General features: G+C 42.7%; 1 protein-coding gene across 1 annotated transcript in view; it reads left to right on the forward strand.

Moving 5' to 3' along the window:
* The first annotated feature begins 6,696 nt into the window (after positions 1-6,696).
* Positions 6,697-22,969, forward strand: part of maml3 (mastermind-like transcriptional coactivator 3) — a 174,978-nt gene continuing 158,705 nt past the window's right edge. The window contains exon 1 of the mRNA XM_079553297.1: positions 6,697-7,914. Within this exon, the coding sequence (XP_079409423.1) occupies positions 7,552-7,914 (363 nt within the window). The 5' untranslated portion in view covers positions 6,697-7,551. The remainder of the gene's footprint in view (positions 7,915-22,969) is intronic.

Below are 22,969 nucleotides of genomic sequence, written 5' to 3' on the forward strand. Positions count from 1 at the left end.
TGCATTAATAGTCAGCATGGTGTCTTTACTTTCCATCACCGTGGTCTCTAGGACGCTCCAGGATCAGTTGTTTGGAAGGTTTTCTCGGCTGACGGACCCGCTCACCAGAAAACCTATGAAACAGTTGATCCTGGAGCGTTGAAGGCCACCGTGATGGAAAGTAAAGGCGCCATGCTGACCACTAATGCACCAACTGGGTCTCTACAAAAAATACTAATACTAAAATACGCACAAATATCAACTTTTTTTCCTCATAAAAAGTTGCATAATGCACCTTTAAACAATAAGTCTGTGTCACAGAGCTGTGCTACGGAGGATACTTGAAATCTATTGAATCTATTGAAATACTAAATCAACTTTTGAGCTTTTACTTTTTCATTGCATCATTAAAAATGCAACCGGAGTTTTTGTTTTCATTCCTGCATCTCTCTATCGGCAACTATTGTTTTCAACATTATTTAAGAGGCTGCTCCACTTTCTTCTGTCCCAGCAGAGGATGAGTTCAGGCGTTTAAAGGCTCCAAAATCGGGAGAGAATCACTTGAACCTCCCTGTTTTCTAAATACAAATCATTTTAGTATGAAAATGTGAGCACATTTTTAAGTTTAAAGGGGCTAGATGCAAGTTAGCCATTTCATACTCACTACTGCCACCTCAGGTCATACGTGTAACTGCACCTTCTATGTTTAAGCTCGTGCATGACGGCACTTCGGACACGAATTAACACCTTTTTGAGTGACAGTGCAGGATTTTAGAGGCAGTAGGGGGATGAAAATACTTAATTTTAACATTTTTAAACTCTGTATAGTCCCTTTAAGTAAAAAGGGGCAAAAAAATGTCTTCTCAAATGAAATAAAAGAGCTGTCCTGGACACATCACAACACATCTATCAATCACGTATGCAGACGAGAACAGGAAAGACCGCAAATATCGGAAAAAGTGAGAAAACACGTGTGTCTTGTGTCTTTTTTGTGCGTGTTTGTGTCCGTGTGCGTGTTCGGCCGGAGTGTGACTGTGTGAAGGTGCGTAAAACAACATTCCTGTCATTCCTGAAGCGCTGAGCCAGACTGGGCAGCGGCAGATCACCAGCAACAGTCCCACAACACGCACCTAATAGGAGTGTTTGTTTTGAATTGACACAAACCGAGTGATTACTACTGTCTTACAAGTTAGAAGCTGTTATTGTAAATAATAGTTTTTGTTTTTTAGAAGTGTAACTCGCATGTAATCGCTTGTCATGATTATGTAAGCACTGACGTCATCTTCACGGTCACAGAGACACATGTTGAGCTGCTCTGTGTACTGCGAAGTTCCTGGAATGGTTTGTAGGTTTTAGGAAAAGTAACATTTTTAAACATTGAAATCGAAATTCTAACATGAAATTATGGAATGAATAACGAAAACGAAATGTACAATATAAAATAATGCATAGGTAAACAGTGTCTAACATTGTCCTGCAGTATTACCCTTGTTACGGAAAGAGAACACATGAGCCACATTTAACCTGTTACCTGCCATCTTAGGGTTAGGTTTAGCGTTAGAGTTAAGGCTCATTCATGCTTCACAAGACGCAAGAACTTCTTGTTCTTGCACCCTGAGCTGCAGAACAAAATGAAGTCTCTTTTGCCTTATCGCCATGGAAACGTTTTGTAACTGACGACAGTTCCATGGCTACAAGGCAAAAGTGACTTCCTTTGTTCTGCAGCTAAGGGTACAAGAACAAGAAGTTCTTGCATCTTGTGAAGTATGAGCCTTTAGAGTTAGGGTTAGCAATTATGTGGAAAAGTGGAAAGGAGATCCGCACAACTGTAAATGCGGATCTCCTCACTAGTTTTTATTGTTCACACCGGCAGAGTGACGTTTCGGGGTCTTAGTCCTTCATCAGTAGCCTGGTTTTACCAGACCCTCTCACTCATTGCGTTTCGTACAAGGGTGTGGACCTTCACAATTGAGCTTCGTTATCAGGTGGGGGGGGGTGTCCTTTGAAACGACTGGATCTGATTTTCGCTAGCGTTGTAATGCGCCCGAGTGAGTGAAGCAGCTCTATCATAACTCTATCATAACTCTTGGGATCATTCCTTGCACATTTCAAGGCTTCAGTTTTAATTTCTGGATATTTGGGAGCCGAGCCAGGACGGATTGAAGAGCTTACATTACTTTCGTATCCGCCGCCATTGCCAAACTACAACCCGCAAATCGCCGCAAATGCTTGACGTCACCTACAAGTCCCGCCTCCCCCGCTCGCTGAATGGTTGGTTGAAATTCAACCGATGTAACGCGGCCACTGAGATCAGACCCAGACGTACATGTAGGGAAATGATAATTGACCGGAGTTTACGGATGGCTAAGGCCAAGCTACTTCATCAGACTTAGATACGAGAAGTCTGATGAAGGGCTAAGATCCCGAAACGTCACTCTGCCGGTGTGAACATTAAAAACTGGTGAGCATTTACAGTTGTACGGATATCCTTTCCACTTTTCCACTGTATTGTTCCAGCACACTGGTTTAGAACTGTGGATGTGCGTGTCTCTCCTCCAAAAAAAGGGTTACCAATTATGCCTTTCCAAATCCCAAAGCGTATTGACTTTAGACCTTACAGCCTATATGCCATTGTGATACCTCATTTGAAAGCCAAGACCTTCTAGTTTCTAAAACTACGTGTAAGATCTGTGTGAGTGAAACACAACTTACATCACATTTACCGTTCCTAACCCTAATCACAACCCTAACCCTGTGCTCAGAGGGACGGCAGGTAACCAGGCCCACCTTAATGTACTCATAGGCCCTGGGGCTTAAACAGAATTGTAGGCCCCAAACCCCCCTCAGCACAAACCCTTACCCTAACCTATTACCCTAACCCTTCTCCTACATGTATCCCTCTGGGCCAGGTAGCGCGGGCCTACTCCAGGTGCACACATAGGAGCTTAGCACAATCATCGCATACTTGGTCATGCCGCAGAGTGAAGTGATTAACATGAAAAATGTTCCCCTTAATTCTGACAGGCCCTTGATTGGTGGGCCCCTGGGCTCCAGCCCCTGTTAGCCCATTGGATAAGGTGGCTCTACAGGAAACACGTTCACTGCGGAGTGTGGCTCCTCTCTCAATAAAACGAGCAAAGGTTTCCACAAGTAATACATAGGTAACTAAAGGGATTAGAAAAACTAGTGGAAGATGACAGAGAATCACCCTCCTGCTCCTCTTAGAATGGAGAATTGCTCTCAGTGAATAAATATGGGAGCAAATGGTTGTCAATCTGAGTCATGGTCGCTGAATAGTTTGTTATTGCTCTCACTTCACAGCAAGAAGGTTCAACTCTCATGCACTAGGTGGGTTTCCTTCGGCCTGTTTGGTTTCCCCGGTCAACCCAAAACACGCAAAATCGATTAACTCTTTACATCCTGACCAAGATCAGGAGATTGGCCTGCTGCTCCTGACAGATTTCCCAACGATAAAGTCTATAATATAAATCCAACAGTGGGCAGTGTACCTCACCTGAAGGCTATAGCGGCTTTGCAGATGATGTCACAGCATGGCGACAAATGAGTGTCAATGTTGAGTTATGAAAGGCTGTATTTATTATAACACTCAAGAAGTTGCCAAGAATGAAAAGTGATGTAAGGGCGTCTAGTTGTTGGTTAGACTCCACTATAAAACACACACAAAACATGAATCCGTGATGGTGCAGATGGTTTGTGTGAAATTATAATAAATCCCTGATATTTTTTACCAATAATATTTTTTTCCCCATTTGAATACACATCGACGTGTATTAAACAAGCAAAGTTTTCTCGTATTGTTTAGCTCTCCCTCACCTGTCAGACTCGGTCCTATTGTTACGGTTTTCACCTGACAGCTCTGAGCTTAAAGCAACTGAGTTATACCTTCAAGAACTGACAGCTCCAATGCCAAATCCCTTAAGTCCCCATTCAGAGCTGTGTTAGCTTCCCCACAACAGCAAACAAGAGAAGGAGCTAAACCAAAGACGGGGAAGAGAAAGTTTTACTGTCGAAAATGACAATGTACATGACAAGAGAGGCTATTCTTAACCATTCATCATAGTACAGGCGAGCTGATGAAAGTAACGTCTGACAATATCGCCGAAGCATCGGTAACTACTGGACAACTTTAAGACCTGTATCCATCATCGGCAAACTGTCATCTTTTTTTTTCTTTTTTACAAATAAGTTAATCTTTTATTCTTTTTCATTTATTTTTATATGTTATATCCAGCAGCAACTGACAGAAAACAGCGTGGTTTTTGACCCACAACTGAGGTTATGTGAGCTAATATTTTGCCCGGGACGAGTAAAGGCACCTCCACAACCCAAAATACCAAAATAGAGCCACACCACATCCTTCTACGGGTACAAAAAAACCATAGAGAAAGAAAATCCTTGGCCTCGGGTCGAGCGAAAGCACAAATGGCAGAAGTTGGAGAAAATTTGCCACTGTGAGGGGTTTCTACGGGACCGTCCTGTCAGATGTGTCGAGAGCTTAAGAGTCGTGAGTGTGCACACGTTTACATTAGTACCAGTACCAGCCAAATTAAATATACTTTTTTGCTACGGAAAACTTCATATGGGCCTATTTTTCCCTCACATTTTCTCCTTTATTGTTCTAGCCACAGAGTTTTGTTTAAAGACGATTTTAAAACTTGACTAAGAAACTTCTGGTCTTTGTGTGTGCCCTCAGTCACGCAAAACGACCAAAGATGTTGTTAGCATTTGGCCTCTCCCAATGTATTCCTACCGCGCTCATTCCACGGGCACAAAGGCCAGACAGGTCCGTATAAACTCGTCTAAGCTCAGGTAAGAACAGATCTCAGAATGGAAAAACGGTGGCCTAATTATTTAAATAGGCTTTCCTTAACCTCAGCCTTAAAGTGATAGTCTGGAAGTCTACATGTTTTACAAAAGTCATAAAATGTGCAAAATCAACCACCTGGTCTTGCATTTTGATGTAAAGTAAGTAATTTTTTGTTGTTGTTGTTGTTGTTGTAAAGTCTAGTATCCTCCCACGTTGACCAATGAGACGAGCTTTTCCTGTGAACCAGCCTATCAGCCTAAGTCCAATCAGGATGAAGGGGGAGGAGCTTAACTTTTGAAAATTCTGTTCCTGTTCTCATTTTGCAAACTAAGAAGGGCTTTCTGGTTAAAGAGGGGAGGAAACGTACAGACTGTCACTTTAACCAAGCGCATTTTCTCCAGTGCAGCTTTACCCAAATCTAAAAGCTTCTCGACTGCAGCTCACAGCCTATTGGCCAGTGCCTCATTTCAAAGCTAAGACCTACAAAACTGATGTAAGCTTCTTCCTCGTTATGATCGTCACATTTTCATCCTGTTTGGTGGTGTTTTGGTGACAAGGTTTGTGGCTTGATCACAGAAAGAAAGAACGAAATGCGGCCAAAACGCTACAAAAAAAGCAATGAAAAAAGAAAAGAAAAACGCAATAAAATGACTACAACGTGATAACACAAACAAGAAAGAAGCTTAGATGAGTTTTGAAGGTCTTGGCTTTCAAATGAGGCTTTACACTGGCCTATAGGCTGTAAACTCTTGGGTAAAACTGAAGAAAATGTGCTTGGTTAAGGCGGTGGTTAAGGGGTTGAAAAAAAAGAAAGTAATAAGAGTCTAGACATATAAGAACACACCTCAAATGGTCTTATTTGAATAATGTAATATTACAGGTTCTATGTTCTATGTTCCACGATTGTACTCAAATCCTTGTTTGTGAATCTGTTCTCAAACACTATTCTGATGAGTAATCACATTAAAACATGGCTGAGCCTGTTGCTTAAAGCCACACCGTGTAGAATTTTACCCAATAAATAAAATTGAAATACAAGCATTTATATTATGACCGTTATTTTCATCATTGAAAAATACCTCAGAATTGTACAAACAAACATCTATGAGGCTCAACCCGCCTAAGATGTGGCTGTGAACTTTACTGGGAGTGGGTACGTCTCCAGCTCGTCTCCATGGAGATGTGACTAAAGGCAGTAGAATTTGAGATTTAAACAGGTTAGTTTCACATCCAAATCCATTCTTTTACTACACACCGCAGTAACAGCATTTTCTGTGTTCGAGCTGGTCATTGGGAGCATGTTTTGTTTTGCCACAACAATATAGTCCAAAATGTTCCACAGTGTGCCTTTAATGTCATTTTTCATCAAACTTATGTTGTGTTTGAATAAATGGTGTCTCCATACTGGAATAAATGTGCGTTTTTTGTCAGCACAGCTCATGTGTAGGAATTGGAAAGTATTAATTTTACATTTTATAGCCTACAGCTACAGTTCTTGTTTGGCAACTCTGAAACCATTGTGACGTAGTGGCTAATAGGCGCTGTGCCTTTATGTAGCCTATTAACAATGCCCAATAAAGCAGCGCTCTTTGGGGCTATGCACAATTCAATTCGCGGTATTTTATTTCTATTTTTCATTTTTCATTTGCCATACAACAGCGGCGGTGATAATAAATGAGGCCGTGTGAGAGCTCCTCCGCGGTAAATACTGAGCCTCATTTTAAAACCCAAAGCGCATGTTTTAACAGTAATGGCAGGATAGGATTCATTTAACTAATGGCTTAATTTCCTCGAGTAAATTGCCTGATTACGGGATTACGCGCTGGGCCCCGGCTCCGCTCCGGGTTTTGCAGGTGTCCGCAGCGGGCTCCTCACAGCCCCGAGCTGGTTTTTACTCAACTCCTGTCCTGATATCACTCCGCTGGCATGGTGGAGGAGCGGACCTGATTATTGTGATGGTGGCAGGCGGCAGCACTGACTACAGACTTCCGCCACCGCTTCCCCTATCCGCGTTCAAGCGCCCGCGTCTGCACTGTTGCCTCGGCCGGACTACCGAGGGCGCCTGCGTGCTCCACACTCTCTCTCAACTCAAGCAAACATCTTCCCCGGGATTTCTTTCAAACCAAAACCATATGAAATGCAAGTTCACTGGGAAACTCCGGAGCCCGTTCGGTTCAAGCTGCAAAACTTTTTCTCAGAGGACATCGCCGTGGAGCCAAGGGGGGACTGTTGCTGCTCCTCAGCGGGACAGGGCTCGCGCCTCTGACCGCTGAGTGCTCGTGTGTCTCTGGCCGCGCTCGCTGCCTCTTTGCGCTCACTTTGCGTTATTGTTGTTTTTTGGTGGCGGAGTTCGCGGCGTGGCATCGGGTCATTGTCGGATTCACTTCGGAGCTGCTGGGGGGGTTCAAACCCTGGCTCCGTGTTGTTGTTTTTTGGGGCGGTTTATTTGAAATTAGCAGAGGCCAGGTCTGTTTTTACGCACGGGCTGTACCGCTCTCAGCCCCTTTAAACCCCGCGGTTGTTGCTCGCGTCTCCGGGCTTGCGCTTCCCCCCAGTGTCCGGCTTGCCTGGGACCTTTTTTTTTTTTTTTACTCGGGAGGAAAGGAGGACGACACACGGGGACAGGCAGGACACTCGGAGGGGGGTGAAAGCGGGAGAGGAACTGTCCGCTCGAGGAGGACTGGAAGCTGGGGAGCGCGAAGGAGAGAAAAGTTCTTCCAAAATAGCCGCCACTGGGCGCAGAGATGGGGGACTTTGCCTCCCCCGCTGCCGGAGCAAACGGCAGTATCTGCATCAACAACAGCCTGAACAACAGCGTGGTGGCCCCGGGGCCGGTGGGGATCCCTAAGCACAGCACCGTGGTGGAGCGACTGAGGCAGCGGATAGAGGGCTGCCGGAGACACCACGTCACCTGCGAGACACGGTACCAGCAGGCGCACGCCGAGCAGCTGGAGAGAGAGCGGCTGGAGACGGTCAGCCTGTACCAGCGCAGTCTGGAGCAGAGGGCCAAGAAGTCCGCCCCGGGGAGCACCAAGCAGCCCCAGAGCAAGCAGCCGGAGCCGGACTCAGCTGCCTCGGCGGAGCAGAGGAATAACACGCTCATAGCGGTAGGAGCCTCACACTTTCTTGCACGCATGTAAACACAGTCCCCACGCGAGCTGCACTCCCACTCTCTCGTGTGTGTGTGTGTGTGTACCCCGAATACTCAGACAACTACAGGCTGCCTCAACTTAGTGCTGCTTGTTGTGCACACAGTGAAAACTTGTTGAAAACACACTGAGGTGGTTCAGAACGCAGTATTTTTAACCCCTGCAAACGGCGTACCCCTCATGGACGGGGCTAATAGAGAGTTCCATGACCTGCTGACAGAGAAGCACTACAAACTTGTTGCAGGCGTGTTCACTGAGTGCTGGCAATTGCCCTGGAAACACGCACTTTCCGTGTTCAACACAGGGTGCCAACTAGTGCTATGTTTACAAAAGGGCCACCCCCCCCCCCCCCCCCCCCCCGTGCTCAAGACACTGCTGATAGGAGCTCTGTCTTTTACCTTTCAGACAGATAAGACTGACAGCTGCTCTGAGAAACGCTGCTTTCTTGTGCCATGACTTTAAACTCGTGCAGGTCTTTGAAAACATAATGCTTTAGTCTTGCAAACAACTTCTCCTTTTTTTTGTGTCCATTGTGCTTTGGTGCATATATTGTTCTGCAAGAAAGTATGAGGTTTGCAACACTGCTTCCTTGCTCTGAGCAGCAGCAGCAGCAGCAGCCTGTTCATTAACCTTTGTAACGTGCATTGCAAAGCCCGCACAATCTCAGTCCGTCACCTCCTCACCCAGAGCAACCCTCTATCACGTTTGTGCACAAAACTGTAGCTTCATCTTCTAATCACAGTGTTAAAAATAAGTTACAAACTATACCAGTAAAGAATGTGTACAATGAGACTGTAGAAAATACCAGTGTCAACACCAATTAGCCCTAAAACTGACTGTAGGTTTTAAAGGAATGCTACAGTGATTTCCTGTGGATAGGGGGCACTGGTAACATATGTACGGACTCGTGTGGTGGCGCTGTGAGGATGTGCTCTGTGTTAGGAGCAGGTCTGGAGATGGATCTTATCAAAGGGAGATTTCCGAGATAACGTTATGATGTGTAATAATGCAGTAATTACACATTAACGATACTGATGGCTGTCATGTGCATGTGCCGTGGTCTGTTGAGGTTGAGCCGCGATGCCTTAGAAACATGTTGAGAATGTCAACATTGTTATCCCCTTTGTCGCCGCTGTGTGCCTCCTCTTTTCAAATGCATAATGAGAACGTCTTTAATTTGTGAGGCTGTTATTGAAGATCCGCTGCAGCCTGATGCTCCAGCTCCGGAGAGCAGCAGGACCTCCCAGCGGCTCTTGTGGACATTAAACTGAACCGCCCATTAGATGGTCGGCACAAATGCTGCGATGGAGGGATTACTGCTTAAAGATACAGTGCTCCCCGCGCCGCTGCTGCTGATGCTGGAGCAGTGTGCAAACACAGCACTCGATACTGAATCGCTGAGTGTTCGCACCCTTTTAAGGCTGCACTGAGTGTGTGGCATTATTGAGCCGCGGCTTGTAAAGGAGATGAAAGGAAACGAGAGGAGAGTGTGCCATCCTCCTCTGGCTCCTCTGAGCCGAGCTGCAGCTAGATGGCTGTCTGTAGTCACCGCAGAACGGCCTTCGAGGAAAACACAGCACAGACAAACACCCACAGGCTGCATCTGAGGGCTCCAGACTCCGAGCGGTACCTCCACGTGAAAGGGCAGGCACAATTAAATCAATTCAGCGGGCATGTAAATACAACACTAGCTCCAGATGAGATATTATATGGTCATGTGATATTCAGAAAATGCCTTGAAGGTTTTCAGTAACATAAACAGAAGTAGTAAATACAATCAAAGAATGTAATGCAGGTTTACAGTGTACTGACAGATTCACTGTTCAACAACTACAGTACAAATAACAGTAATGACTCCTGACATATACCGTTTATTCCTGAGCATTCGTCAGGTGCAAAACAAGTCCACGGTCTAATGCCTGTGGACACACCCTGGTCGGGGCTGGGACAGACCTGCAATTATAGAAAGTGTGTGTTTGTAGCCTCACTATTACAATGAGAAAAGAGAGGGAAGAGAGCCTGTGCCGTGATTCTCCCCACTCCTCTCCCCCACAATAATCAAGAGCACAACAACAAAACTGCTATACGTTCAACAGAGGCCAGTGTTAACAAGCACCTGCCACTTTTTGTTCATGTGTTTACTTCCAGCAGACAGATACCAGCTGATCCACTTTCACACAACGGTCACTTATAGGCTCGTAATTGTCCCGTAATGACAGAGCGACACGGCCCACTTTTGGCGGAAAAAGCTGGGAAAGGACTTGTAAAATGTAAAGACGCAAAGACAAATTCAACAAGTCAGCGAAGATAATAAGTTAATGGAACAAAATCACTGATGTTAAGAGGTTACTGCAACACATTAGTAGATCTTTTGACATAGGGGCCGTGTCCCTGGGTAAGACAATTATCCATTTAACGCTACAGTGTGAGTCTTTAAGTTTCAAAAGGCAGGGCATCCAGCTTAAACATCTGCCAAGTAACTGTGGGACTACTTTGCTGTGAACAAAATGAACCCCTGGTGATGAAAGGGGTCACGGATTTGAAAACACAAAAAGGAACATTTTTTATTTTATATGCTTTTGATATAATGAGGGTTTTGTTGAATAAAAACAAACAATACAACCCCTGAACTGGAAGATCTTGCAGTATATTCTTTCAAACAGCTTAAAGTGATAGTTTTGTAATGTGTTCAATTAGATTCTCAACACTAGGGATGTAACGATTCATCGGAAATGTATTTAAAATAGACTTAAAATGTGAATTGCTGTAAAGAATAAGAGAATCAATGTTAAAAAAAATACAAACAGTTTGTTACATGGACCAAAATGCAGCTGTTGAAGTAGAAAGAAACATCCTTTGTTTATAAAATGAGAAATAATAATAAAACTTCTTAACCCTCACTTGAATTGAGCACATTATCTCCAGTTTACCCAAATCCAAAAAAAGTTTCAAAATACCAGCAAAAATAGAGATGAAAACGAGGCAATAAGGATGAAAATGCAACAAAAGAGCAACAAAAAAGTGACAAAAAACGATAAAAATGTGGCATAATCAAAGACTAATAATAATGACCGACACTTGCATTGTGCTACAAGCCTTTACAAAGCGCTACACAGTTGTGGTAGATTTCTATTGTAGCCACAGCTGCCCTGGGGTAGACTTAAGGACGAGAAGCTGCCAATCTACGCCTCTCACTCACACACAGGCAAGTGGGTGAAGTGTGTTGCCCAAGGACACGCAACAGCCCGCACCATTCGGACTTGAACTGCTGACCTTTGACTCCGTGGATGAACTCGCTCACCAAGAGTCACTGTCATTATCAAGAAAGTCGGGGGAATTATTACTTTAGCAATGCGTCTCCCGCTGTAAGAAAGGCATGGTTGAGGCAGTTAATATCAATGACAGTGATTTCCGTTCAGGTATGACGATGTCTGTTATTAGCCGCTTCATACGAACATTACTCCTGACAAATGATTTTTGAGAGATCGCTCACTTTCTTTTACAACCCACATCGAACACGTCGGAGCTTGTTCACTACACGAGTCGGTGGAGGGAGAATTAGCATTATCTGCGCAAGGCTCTCACCAAAATATTGTGCTCTTGGGAAGTCGGTAAAGCAAGAGGAGCAACAGCTTCAGTTGTATCCGTAGTCGTGATAATACTTCATGCACTAAAGTGACATCAAACATTTGTAGAATCCGTATCATCTTCTCTTTTCTGTCTTTTGTGCAGTGATTACTGTATCGAGTTGGCATTTAGGGGCGTTTGCGCTCAACGTCTTCACAACACAACTCTACTTTCCTTTCCTGGGCATGGGGCTGATATAAAGTAGGCCACACTGCTTCTGACAAAGTACCGACATCTGGATTTTATTCTTTACCAGCTGGACGATTTTTAGAAAAGTGCAATTCCAGAATACAAGAACTGGATGTATTTTATGTAAAAGTCTAAACTGCATTCAGTAGATGAGCTACAATCACATCATCACAGTCATCAATGCACTAAAACAGAATGTACTAGCTAAAAGTTGTACTAAAAGTCGATTATTATACTTAGGGTCAAAGTTAAAACTCAAATATTACCTTACTCATTAACACTTTATAATAACTACACCTTATTTAGCCTTAATAAATGATGAGTTAACACTTAATTCATCATGAACAAAGCATTAGTTAAGCGTGACTAACACTTAATAACTACTTAATAATCAATAAGCCAAGTATGTGAATAACTATTAATCTTGAGTTAGGCATTAACTAGTAGTTAAAGGTGCACTATGTAACTTTTTATGCGAAAAAACTCTTGATTTTAGTGACTTTTAGTGACTCAGTGGCGTTATGGGTGCTGCATGGCACCTTTGCTTTTCCTCACAGTGCCTTCTAAAAATAAATTGTTTTGGGGTTTCTGGCCAGTTTCTGGTACGAACTTCGAAAAACAATTGATCCTGTAGCGTCTTAAGGCCACTGTGAGGGGAAGCAGAGGGGCCATGCTGCACCCATAACGCCACTGAGTCACTAGAAAGTCAAATATGCATAATATCAAGGTTTTTTTCCACATAAAATGTTACATTGTGCACCTTTAAGTAGTTAGTTAGTTGTGCTACGGATATACTATTAAGTGTTCGCCACACTTAACTAATGATTTTTTTCATGATGAATTAAGTGTTAATTCATCATTTATTAAGGTTCAATAAGCTGTAGTTATTATAGTGTGACCAATTATTCAAGAGTTAACGGATTCTGAACTATTTTATTTTACTACATCAAGCAGCATTTTGTCCTACTGCATGGTAATAGCAGGGTCTGCAGTGTAATAGCAATGTAATAATAGTAATTGCTCATAGAAAAAGAGACTCAACTTTATTACATGATAATAACCCAAATCCCCTGAGCCTAAAGTCTGCAACAAACAGGAAACCTGGTTAGTATTATGAAAAACGGGGCTGCAAAATGATAAATCCCTTGTTATCCCCTGTTACCATCATATTTCCTATTACCACATTGTTATTATTATGCTGTGCAGCTTTAACATGCAGCTCTAATGTACTGGAAGTCGTCACATATAATAAGACCATGTAGTTGCTGTTATATCGTTCATGTTCATTCAAAGTACTCTTGCTGTCTGGAGTGAGACTGGGGGGAAACAGGGGAGAGAGAGAAGCTTTGGTGCCAAACTTTATCTGCCCCCGATGAGACATTGTGTACTTTTGGCTCGTTATCTCGGAGCATATACAAACAAGAAAATGTGAAATCACGGGTTGAACAGTGTAAGCAGACAGGTTTTTGAACACTTTGTCAAAAATCAGGTCACGCTCACTGACGAGAGGGGCCACGCTTGTAGCCTTGAAGCACAATCTTTATGTGCGTCTTCTTCATACATTTTCTGCTGTGACCGCGCATGATGAGATATGGCCTATTATTTGAGCACAGAGATAGCAGCTATATTTCTATGAAGTATTCAGAGTGCTTTAATTAGGCTCTTTGATAGTGTTTGCAACTGAATTAAAACCACTTAGGTATTAATGAAGGATAACCGCAAAATAAACAAATAATGTGATAGTGAATGTAACAGTAGAATTGTCCTGGAACTTGTTTTGGAGGTTTGTCAAATGAGCACTAACATAACACAGGAGCCCAGGTTTATGCTCCGGGGCAATGTTTTATGCACCTCTCTCTCTCCGGAGGAGGAAGTTGTGGTTTTAGTTTCACAAAGCTGACTAATTATTTTGCTGCGACCTGACAATGTCATTACACGCCTTGCCAATATTTATTACCGTAAACGCAGTACTTTTCTTTGTCATAATGCAAATGCTTAAGGCCCATGTTTACTTTTAAGAGGAATGCAAAATCAAGCCTCTATTTTTCTTTTGTCTGTCCCAAGCTTGAATAAATAAAAATGAATGGGAAAAATTCATATGACCACCCATGAAAGGAAAATAAAACAATTGACTTAGTTGCTTTCTAAAACTTACACACATTGTTAAGTTATTGCTTTATTTGTCATTGTACCCCTCCTGGGTTTGTCCCTGTTTCAGAGCGTGGTGTCCTGCACTGGTCAGCTCCTCCTTCCTCTTCCTCCTGCGCAGCTCCCTCCGCCCCACAACAGTCTTTCATCATCTTGTTGCAGACAAATATAATCCCTCATATTCTCCAGTGAATGAACATTAGTCAGAACAATAGTCGTGATAGAAGATTTGTGTGGGCCTAGCTGCGAGTCTTGCCCGGATACCTCCTTGTTTGTCCCTTTTTTGTTGCCTGTAGCGCCTCTTGTGATGCCTCCTCTGTGCTGCCTCCTCTGTGTTGCAGGTGTGGGGGCTTTTGGTGCCTCTTCAGCGTTTCAGAAGAAGAAACTCGAAGAGGCATTTATCGGTCTCTATTGTCTTTAGCTCCTAAGCTAGCTGTTTGTTTACATTTAAAGAATCTGGGTCCTTGAAGGCTCGTACAGACTGCACAAAACACAGCACAAAAGTATCCAGCTAAACAATGTGGAGCACAGAAACTACCAATGCAGTTTGCAGAAAAAGGCAAAAAACGCCACTTTACCAGGAGAGAGGGAGGCTGCATAGTTTGAAAGAGCTGTAATACATTCCATTTACGAAGTATCAGTTCTTAATAATGGCAAAGAAAGATCGGTGACTAAGCAAATCCAAGTTGCGTAGTGGTTTTCTTTTGTTACATGCTTTTATGTGAGCTAATAGATGAGTAAACCCTTATTGCACGGGACAGCGAGTCTTGGTTCTGGTTGATCCTTGGCATCCACTTTTCCCAGGAATGTCTCACACACGCGCCCTGTTGTCCGCTCGGCTCTTGGCAGCGCAGTCCGGGAGTGTGGGCGGCTGAGTGTTCATGAATCCGAGGCCTCCCCTTGCTCCTTTCTCTCTTTACTTCCCTCATGTTGTCTCTCTTTCTCGCCCCACAACCTCTCTCTCGCTATAGTATTGTTGTTAATGTCAACTGGGACTGTTGCCCGAGCGCTATATTTAATCCAGTGAGCTGGCACAGCGTTCGCAAACACGGCACACGCAGCGAGTGACGTCCGAAAGCTCCCGTGACATCAGAGGCATGCTGTGGCCCACTCAGTCACTCACAGCCACCGCTACTGCCTCGCATCTGTCTGATCTCTGCTAGTTAGACCCGGTTAAGTCCTGATTGGAACCTGCTTTAGCCCTGGTGCAGCCCTGAGTAGATGTGGTTTAGCCCTGGTTAGGGAAGTTCATGTTTAATCAGTTAATCGATTTATCGCCGTCATGGGCTTAATCGATTAAAGGAAGCACTGTCATTGTTTTGCTGTATAAAAGGGGAAAGATATGAAAGAATTAAGGGATAATAAACCATCTTTAGCATATATACAAGTCGAGACAGAAAATGTAATCAAAATAATACAGTTAAATTAATATTTGTTTGCACTTAATTGATTCAAGGAATTGAATTAGTCCGAGACCCAGTTTAGTCCTGGTCCTGACGAGAGGTCAGTAGATATGGGTTTTTTCTAAGGACGATGCCGATATGCTTGGCCGATGTTTTTGACTTCTACTTTTGGCCGATATTTCTAGCCGATTTTTCCAAATGTCTGGTCCATAATGTAAAAACATGAATACTTGGTCACACACTTTTATTTATTTAAGTGATTCAGTCATAGTTTCTGTCCCAGCCTTGATTTGCTACCGTTAGCATTAGCATTCTGTTGCTAGCAGTGGCATTTTGTGCAGAGATGCAAAATAAGATTGCGGAGGCTAAAACTAACTCGACAATTGAATTCTCCAGGTTCTGTGCTTCAAAATGACACGCAGCATGTCCATATTGGCTGAGGTTTAGTGAAACATATTTAACAATCTCATAGCTAACCAATTTTCATCGCAATGTTTCTCTGAGGCCTAGGGAGTTGTGGGAGGACTCATTTTAAAGCCCTGACTGAAGATATCGGCTTTTATCGGCGCTAGATCGGTCGATAGCCGATATTGTAAAACGCTGGTCGACTTCTAGTCCTGACATAATGTTATCCTGACGCTTGTGCTGGTGCAGTCCTGGTATAGATCTGTTTTGCTGTAGCCTTTTTTGGGAAGGGCAGCAAAGGGTGGAAGGGGGTGAAGAGCAGGGAGAGACATTCAGCAAATTCAGAACCCACAACACTGAGGACAGTAGAGACATATGTGGCTCTTAACCACATTGAAAGTCCCATTTCAAACCCAGTAAAGGTAAAGAGTATCTGCAAGCAACAATGCATACACTTGTATTGATGAAATTATGATAAATACATGAATTTAAAGCACCAGTTTAATGTAAGACTGCCGAAATGATCATATTAAATCTGAAGGAAATATAGGGGGATATCTAGGGTCCAGAGGCTTTAATGTGGCTGTTGATTGTGGCTGCCAACCCCTGCACACCGACATAACCCTGCTTTTGACCTGACAGTCCTGACTTAGACCTGGTGTCGTCCTGGTGTAATACTCTTTTATTCTTTATTTGGCACAGTTAAGTGTTGTTTAGTTTTGGCTTTGTCCAGGGGCCTGTGTCTGTTTGTGCTTAGGTTTAGACATTGTTTTGTGTTCAGGCTTTTAGCTTTAGTCCTATAGACCTGCTACAATCCGGGCTAATATTCTAGACCTTCCTTAGTCCTCTTGAAAGCCTATTGTGTTACTTTTGAATGACGCAACTTTGCTGAGGTGGTTCTAAGGCTTGTTTTGAAAAAGTTTGCGAATCACTGACACTTCTCTTCAACTCTCTCTCTCTCTCACTCTCTCTCTCTCTGACTCTGGATGTTTTTGATTTGGGCTGCGACCACATTCCCCCACGCCCACACGTCTTTGCATGTTTCGGGAGGAGCACACACCATCAGCAGTGGCCTTTTGAATAAGCAATTGGTTAGCTTTGGTTTGTGCCGTTTGCAGAGAGTTTAAGGGGGAAGTAGGAAATTTTGATAGAGCGTGGAGGAAATAAACAAGTCAGTATTGGCATGCACTGTTGTTACTGTCTTTGGATAGTTCTGTCCAAACGCATACCATCCATACTAAGTCAGACTGTTGTTCAACACCCACTGCTGGATCTCGTGCATAGAAAAAAAATCTTTTTGAGGTTAAGCGTCCTTGTGGTTGCATGATTGAGTCACTTTCTGGGTGACAGACTTTAGCTAGGAATGGTTTGTAATTTATTAAGATTCAGGTTCTTTATAATGCCGTCTGCATTTGACCCGTTCTTCAATGCCGCTGGGCAACTTGTACGGAGCAGGACCCTTCTGATCGTGAACCAGGTTTAAACACGTACTAAGAGGAAATCAATGCAGACGAGAAGAAGCTGTAACATGGACGAGCGTGCATGTGTTGCACACCAGTGGTTCCCAACCAGGGTATGGGGACCCTTGGGATACTCGAGGACTTAGTTGTGTGTACTTTTAAATGGAAACTTAACATTATTTTTGAAAGGAATTATTTTAGTTTTGCAGTAAAATATGTAGTTTTTGGAGTATTTTAGGTTTATTTTGAACACATTGTCCTTTTAAGTGACTGCTTCCTAAATAAGCGACCACTCTTGAGGGAGGGGGTACACAGAGTACCACTAAAGGGTTCGCAAACCAAAAACGGTTGGGAATGGCCATACCGCCTTTGCTCTGCCTGATCCCGTCAGACTTCAGAAGCTAAGCAGGTGAGGGCCTGGTCGGTGCTTGGATGGGAGACCGTTTGGGAACACCAGGAAGCTGGAGTGAATGAGTGAGTGGTTGGTGGTGGTCGGAGGGGCTGATGGCACAGACTGATTGCCTCACTTCCGTCAGTCTACCCCAGGGCAGCTATGGCTACAATATAACTTACCACCACCGAATATGGAGTGACTGAATAATGACGATGGTGTAGTGCTTTAAGAAACTTGGTAATACAGGCTTTTAAAGCGCAATACAAGTGTAAGGCATTATTATTATTATTATTTTTAACCACTGAACAATATTAGATCAAACCTAAAATGAACTGTGCATATTTTAAGCATGATATTGAAATTAGTTTAGCTTAAAAGTCTATTATGAAACCTTTATTTGTACGATTTTCTTGGATGACTGCGGGTCTTCACAGATATTAATGAACACTTTTGAACCTAATATATTAGCATAGCGTTGGAGCATATTTATATATAGCATAACATTAACTTGAGAATAAAAAATGATGCATTATTGATGGATTTTTGATGACCAGGGAAACCCACCTTTCTGTCCATCTCACCTTTTCTCTCCCAAACCGTGAAATGTTTAAATATGGATGAGTCTGTTAGAGCAGATGACCAGGTCCTCCATGGCAAACCATAACTGTCCGTGCTTCGCCTTGTAAATGTCACCGTAACAGCCAATTTATACATGCTCTAACAAACATTTATAAGCCTCATGTGGCCTTAAACCTTATGAAACATTTGCAATTAACAGTCGTATGTGTTTATTGGATCTGCGCACACAAAGTCCAAGAAACAAGGTGTTGTTTTTTCGTCTTGGTAATTCGTCCTAATGGTTTTCACTTAAAGTTATTTTGTGTTGATTCTTAATTCTATTAATTTGGTCTTTTGTGTGTTTTAATTGCATTTGTAGGCGCGTTCACTCATTATTTTTGTAAAGTGAAGAAAACAACCTTGCCGTGCTAATAATTGAAATTTGTAAGTCACCAGGCACCAAAGATGAATTGGCTTGAATGAATTGAATTGGTCACTCGGTTAGAGAACATGGCGCATCTCGTCCTAACTCCACGCAAAGTTGCTTGTCAGGATGCTATCAGGTGACAGGCTAACAGCTAGCATGTCAAAAGCTTTAGAATTCTCCCAGTGACTGCAGGGACCTCTTTGTTTGCTCAGTTCTTAACCTGTTTACTCACGGCTACAGCGGAGGCCACACAACTGAGCAGAACCTGTTATACACAGGATTACCTCGAAGAGTTGTAGTCACAGAGGAGCGCAGTGGCAGGGTGGTTACTACTCGCTATCAGCAGGGGGTTGAGAGTCCGACCGTTGAGGAGGGTCAGTTGTCAATAGGTTGCGTCACGTGACAACGTTCTGAAGAGCCTATAGATGTTCAGGATTGTGACGCCATATCGCTAAGCATCATGGGATTTTGCAACAATAATAAACTAATGGAGATTTAAAAGGTAAAATGCTGGACTTATACTTCACATCAAAACACTTGGACCCTACTTTGTGTGTATTTACCAGTCGTGGCTCAACAGCTAACAGAGCTCATTCATTCATTCATTTATTATTTTGCTCTTCACCATATATGTGGTATGGAGCAAAAGCTTAAACATGTCTTACTGACAGACAAGGTACAAAACAAAACAAAGCAACACACTTCACTGATACAGTGGGAGAACCCTCTTTGAGAAGGCACCAAGGTTACAGATGCTCTTTGTGCTTTTTGACTGAAACAGCATCACCAACTTGAACATGGATGGATAATTACAATAATACTTAGACAGATATTTCTCCCTGAAAACCAATATCTCTTTGTTTGTACACTCGAACAATGTACTAGGTCTTGATGGAGAACCAGTCACTTTATATTTTTATGGCACTGGAACCTGGTAATAAAAAAACACAGCTAAGTAAAGAGAAATTTGCATGTACGTTGAGTTTTCTCAATGGCACTTATCTGTTCTTGCAAATAGACTCTCCACTTCTTATACTGTTTAAGCTCATGTTAGTCTATGGATAATGTTTGCTTGCACCCACAAACATGGCGGGTCTCCATGGTGACAGTGAATTTTCCTGAACTCTATTGAGGTGATGATAATCCTGTGGTAAATTATTGTCAAAATGCAGAATGTTTTGAAAAGATTTACGGATATCTCTGTATTTACTGGGCTTTCTCACATAAACAGACATTGACATAAAGTTTGATGTCTTCTTTGTCTATAGTCATGGCATTATTCAGTCCCACAGATGTGATTCTTTATAGGCAAGATGCTAAATGTGAACACAATGACTCACAAATAATGATACGGTTCAACATATGATGCGAATCACCCCTGAAGTGATGACATCTAATTTAAGAATACAACTTTTTGTGAGTCTATTGGAAATAAATGATCAAATACGGAGTTGGTGCTGATGGAAATCTGCTATTTTGGTGGCATCGTCATATTGCGATTCAGTACTTCACTTTTCCCCCACCTACTCATCCTATTGGTCACTCTTCTCCGTCTGAGTGAGTGACAGGTGGATCATGTTGATGTGAGAACTTTCAGAAGGCTTTGGTTACCTCTTAAAAACAATATGCTAAGTGTAAACAAATCTCTAGTCTACACTCTGTAAGAAAACCTCATTGTCCATTAAGCATTCAAAGCAAAATCTGAAATGTACAGTTATTTTATTGCCCTATTTCTTCTTTCACTGTCACACTGCTGATTTTCTTGACCCGTTTAACACACTACTGGCTTAACCGTTCATGTGGCTGAAAGGCTTTGTTGGTCGTGTCCATTAAATCTTTTGAAACTGTACTCACGCGTTTCCTCCTGCTGCCAGACCACAGCCCATTGACCTTCCTGTTACTGTTATTTTTTTTCTTTTAAACCCAAGGCCAACGATGATGTGTAAAGCACCTCCTACAAACTATATTTTTCCCATAACGCGCATTTGTCATCATCCCCTGGCCTGTGATCTTACCTTCATTTGACCTTTCTCCTCTCCTCTGTGCAGCCCCCGCCCACCGACGCTATTGCGCCGCTGTCCATCATCCAGACCCACCCATGCATCCCTCCCTCCGTCCCTCCATCCCTCCCTCCTCCCTGTGTGCAACCGCCCGCCCTCGATTTCCTGGTCTGCTGGTGGTGATCCCCTGTTCAGCCGCGGCTAGCAGGCTTAGCACGCTAAAGCTTGCTCAGCGCAGTTCTGTGGCAGGGAGAAATCCACCACTAAGAGGGAATTACCTCCAGCATTGTGTCCAAATTATGCAATACTACAAAGATATTATTCCGAAGAAAAGTTAATCATAATATCTGGTTATTCCCTGTGATGCTTTTGTGTAGAACTATAAACCACCAAAATATAGTGTTCGAAATAGTCTTGCCACTCTAGGGATAGGGGCATCTGATAATGTATATACGCATAATAAAATGTCTAAAGGAAAGAAAGAACAGGCAACTGCCATGCTTTTTTCATGAATACTCAAATTATGATTGAACAACTATTGAACAAAAAATAGACCTGAACAACTATTGAACAAAAAATACCTGATTAATGGGCTCTGTTTGATGCTCTGGCCCAAAATGGTAAGAAATGATACTGGGAAGAAAAAAAATTATTTACTATGTTCACCATGGCTGCACAATATGGCCATAATGTCGCAGTATTGTGTGACAAAATAGGCATTATGCAAGAATTTCCCATAAACAAAAACAAAAATGCATGTCAAAATAGATCTAAAAGCCTAATAAGCATTACAATAGGCATTTAGATATATTTGATCTATTTCATTTGAAAGCTAAGACCTACAAAATCATCTAAACAAATCTTTTTCTTGCAATAAGCATTGTTGTTGCTTTTTTTTGTGTCACTTTTCTGTTTATCTTTTGTTGCTTTTTTGTCACATTTTCATTTTCATCCAAGAAGCTTTTAGATTTGGGTAGAAAATGTGCTCAGTTCAGGTGGGGGTTAAGAGGTTAAATGAGCTGTGTTGAAATGGTTGTAGTAAATTTGGTAAGACGCTATAGTATCGAACAGTTGTTAAATATCTCCAATAGGGCTGTGAAAATGCTCTCCTATTTCAATATTATAAGATGAGCGTATCTGAGTGTAAAACTAGCTGATATTTTGTTACAGTGACGCTTACAGCAGCCCTTTTAATTCGCTCATGTCCATTTCCTTGTAACCGGCGCAGACCTGTATCCTCTGCCTCTCCTCTTCCTTTGTTAAATGACATTTGTTGTTCTTTCGAGGGCTGGCCAGACCCCCTGCACCTTCCTATTGAGCTGGCGTCATGAATTTTTTATGAATGTTTGCTTGTGTGAGTGTGTGTGTGTGTGCGTGAGGCCCTCAGCTGCATCAATAGCCATTAGTGCAAGAGCCGGGGTGATTGTGCCACAGTGGCTACAGAGCTGGAGGAAAGAAACACACATTATCTGATCATACTGCACTGGGCAATATGGAGGGAGACTGGAGAGAGGACTACGCACAGTACCATGAAAAATAGGAGGATTGTTTTGTTTTAAAGCCACACTGTGGAGCATTCCGGTTCACAGGACATCCCGGCAGATTACCTGCAAAGCCCAATCAATTGAAAAACAGCATTTTTTTTTTCTTCTTAAAAGCCAGCATATTAGCAAACAGGTGGCTATTTCACCTATACACTGTGCCATGTTTCACCGCCCACTGCCTCCCAATTGGAAAAATGCCTTGGAAGGTTGCTCGAACTTGCATACTCGGAGATGTCCTGACTGCTCCGAGTACAGATATGTGCTGAAGGCGGCAATTTAAAGGGGTATTTCAGGATTTTTGACAAAAGGCCTCATTTCCTAGTTATCCAGAGTATTGTTGATTTCTGGTGATTTATATTTTAATTCTTGCAGTCTTTATATATGAAGAGCAAGCACAGTGCACCTGAGGCAAATCACTTATAGCACCAGACTACCCATATATATGCATGTGTTGACTGAATAATCTTTGAAATGCAACCATTTTGCATTTAAAATAACTTTTATTTGAGTAGCATCAGCTTCCTGGTTGTAAGCTACGCAGTGGGGGAGTGATCTGCTCGGTTACCGGATCTACAGTAGTTTGTTTACCTGCGGTTGGCATCACTTCACGTGGAATTCACAAAGGAGCTTTCTACAAATCAGATATGGCAACGTTTGGAGGACTATCCGATGATTTTGAAGAGGTTTTTAATGCAGGCTACTAGTTACCATAGACATGCGCTAGCCTAGCACTAGCCTAGCACCACTAAACTCTTCAAGTATAACAACAACATTTTTCCCCCCCAGAAATAAACAATGCTCTGGATAACTAGGAAATGAGGCCCTGTGTCAACAATCCTGAAACATACCTTTAACCAG

The sequence above is a fragment of the Gobius niger genome (genome assembly GCF_951799975.1).
Source record: "Gobius niger genome assembly, chromosome: 3".
Classification (NCBI taxonomy): domain Eukaryota; kingdom Metazoa; phylum Chordata; class Actinopteri; order Gobiiformes; family Gobiidae; genus Gobius; species Gobius niger.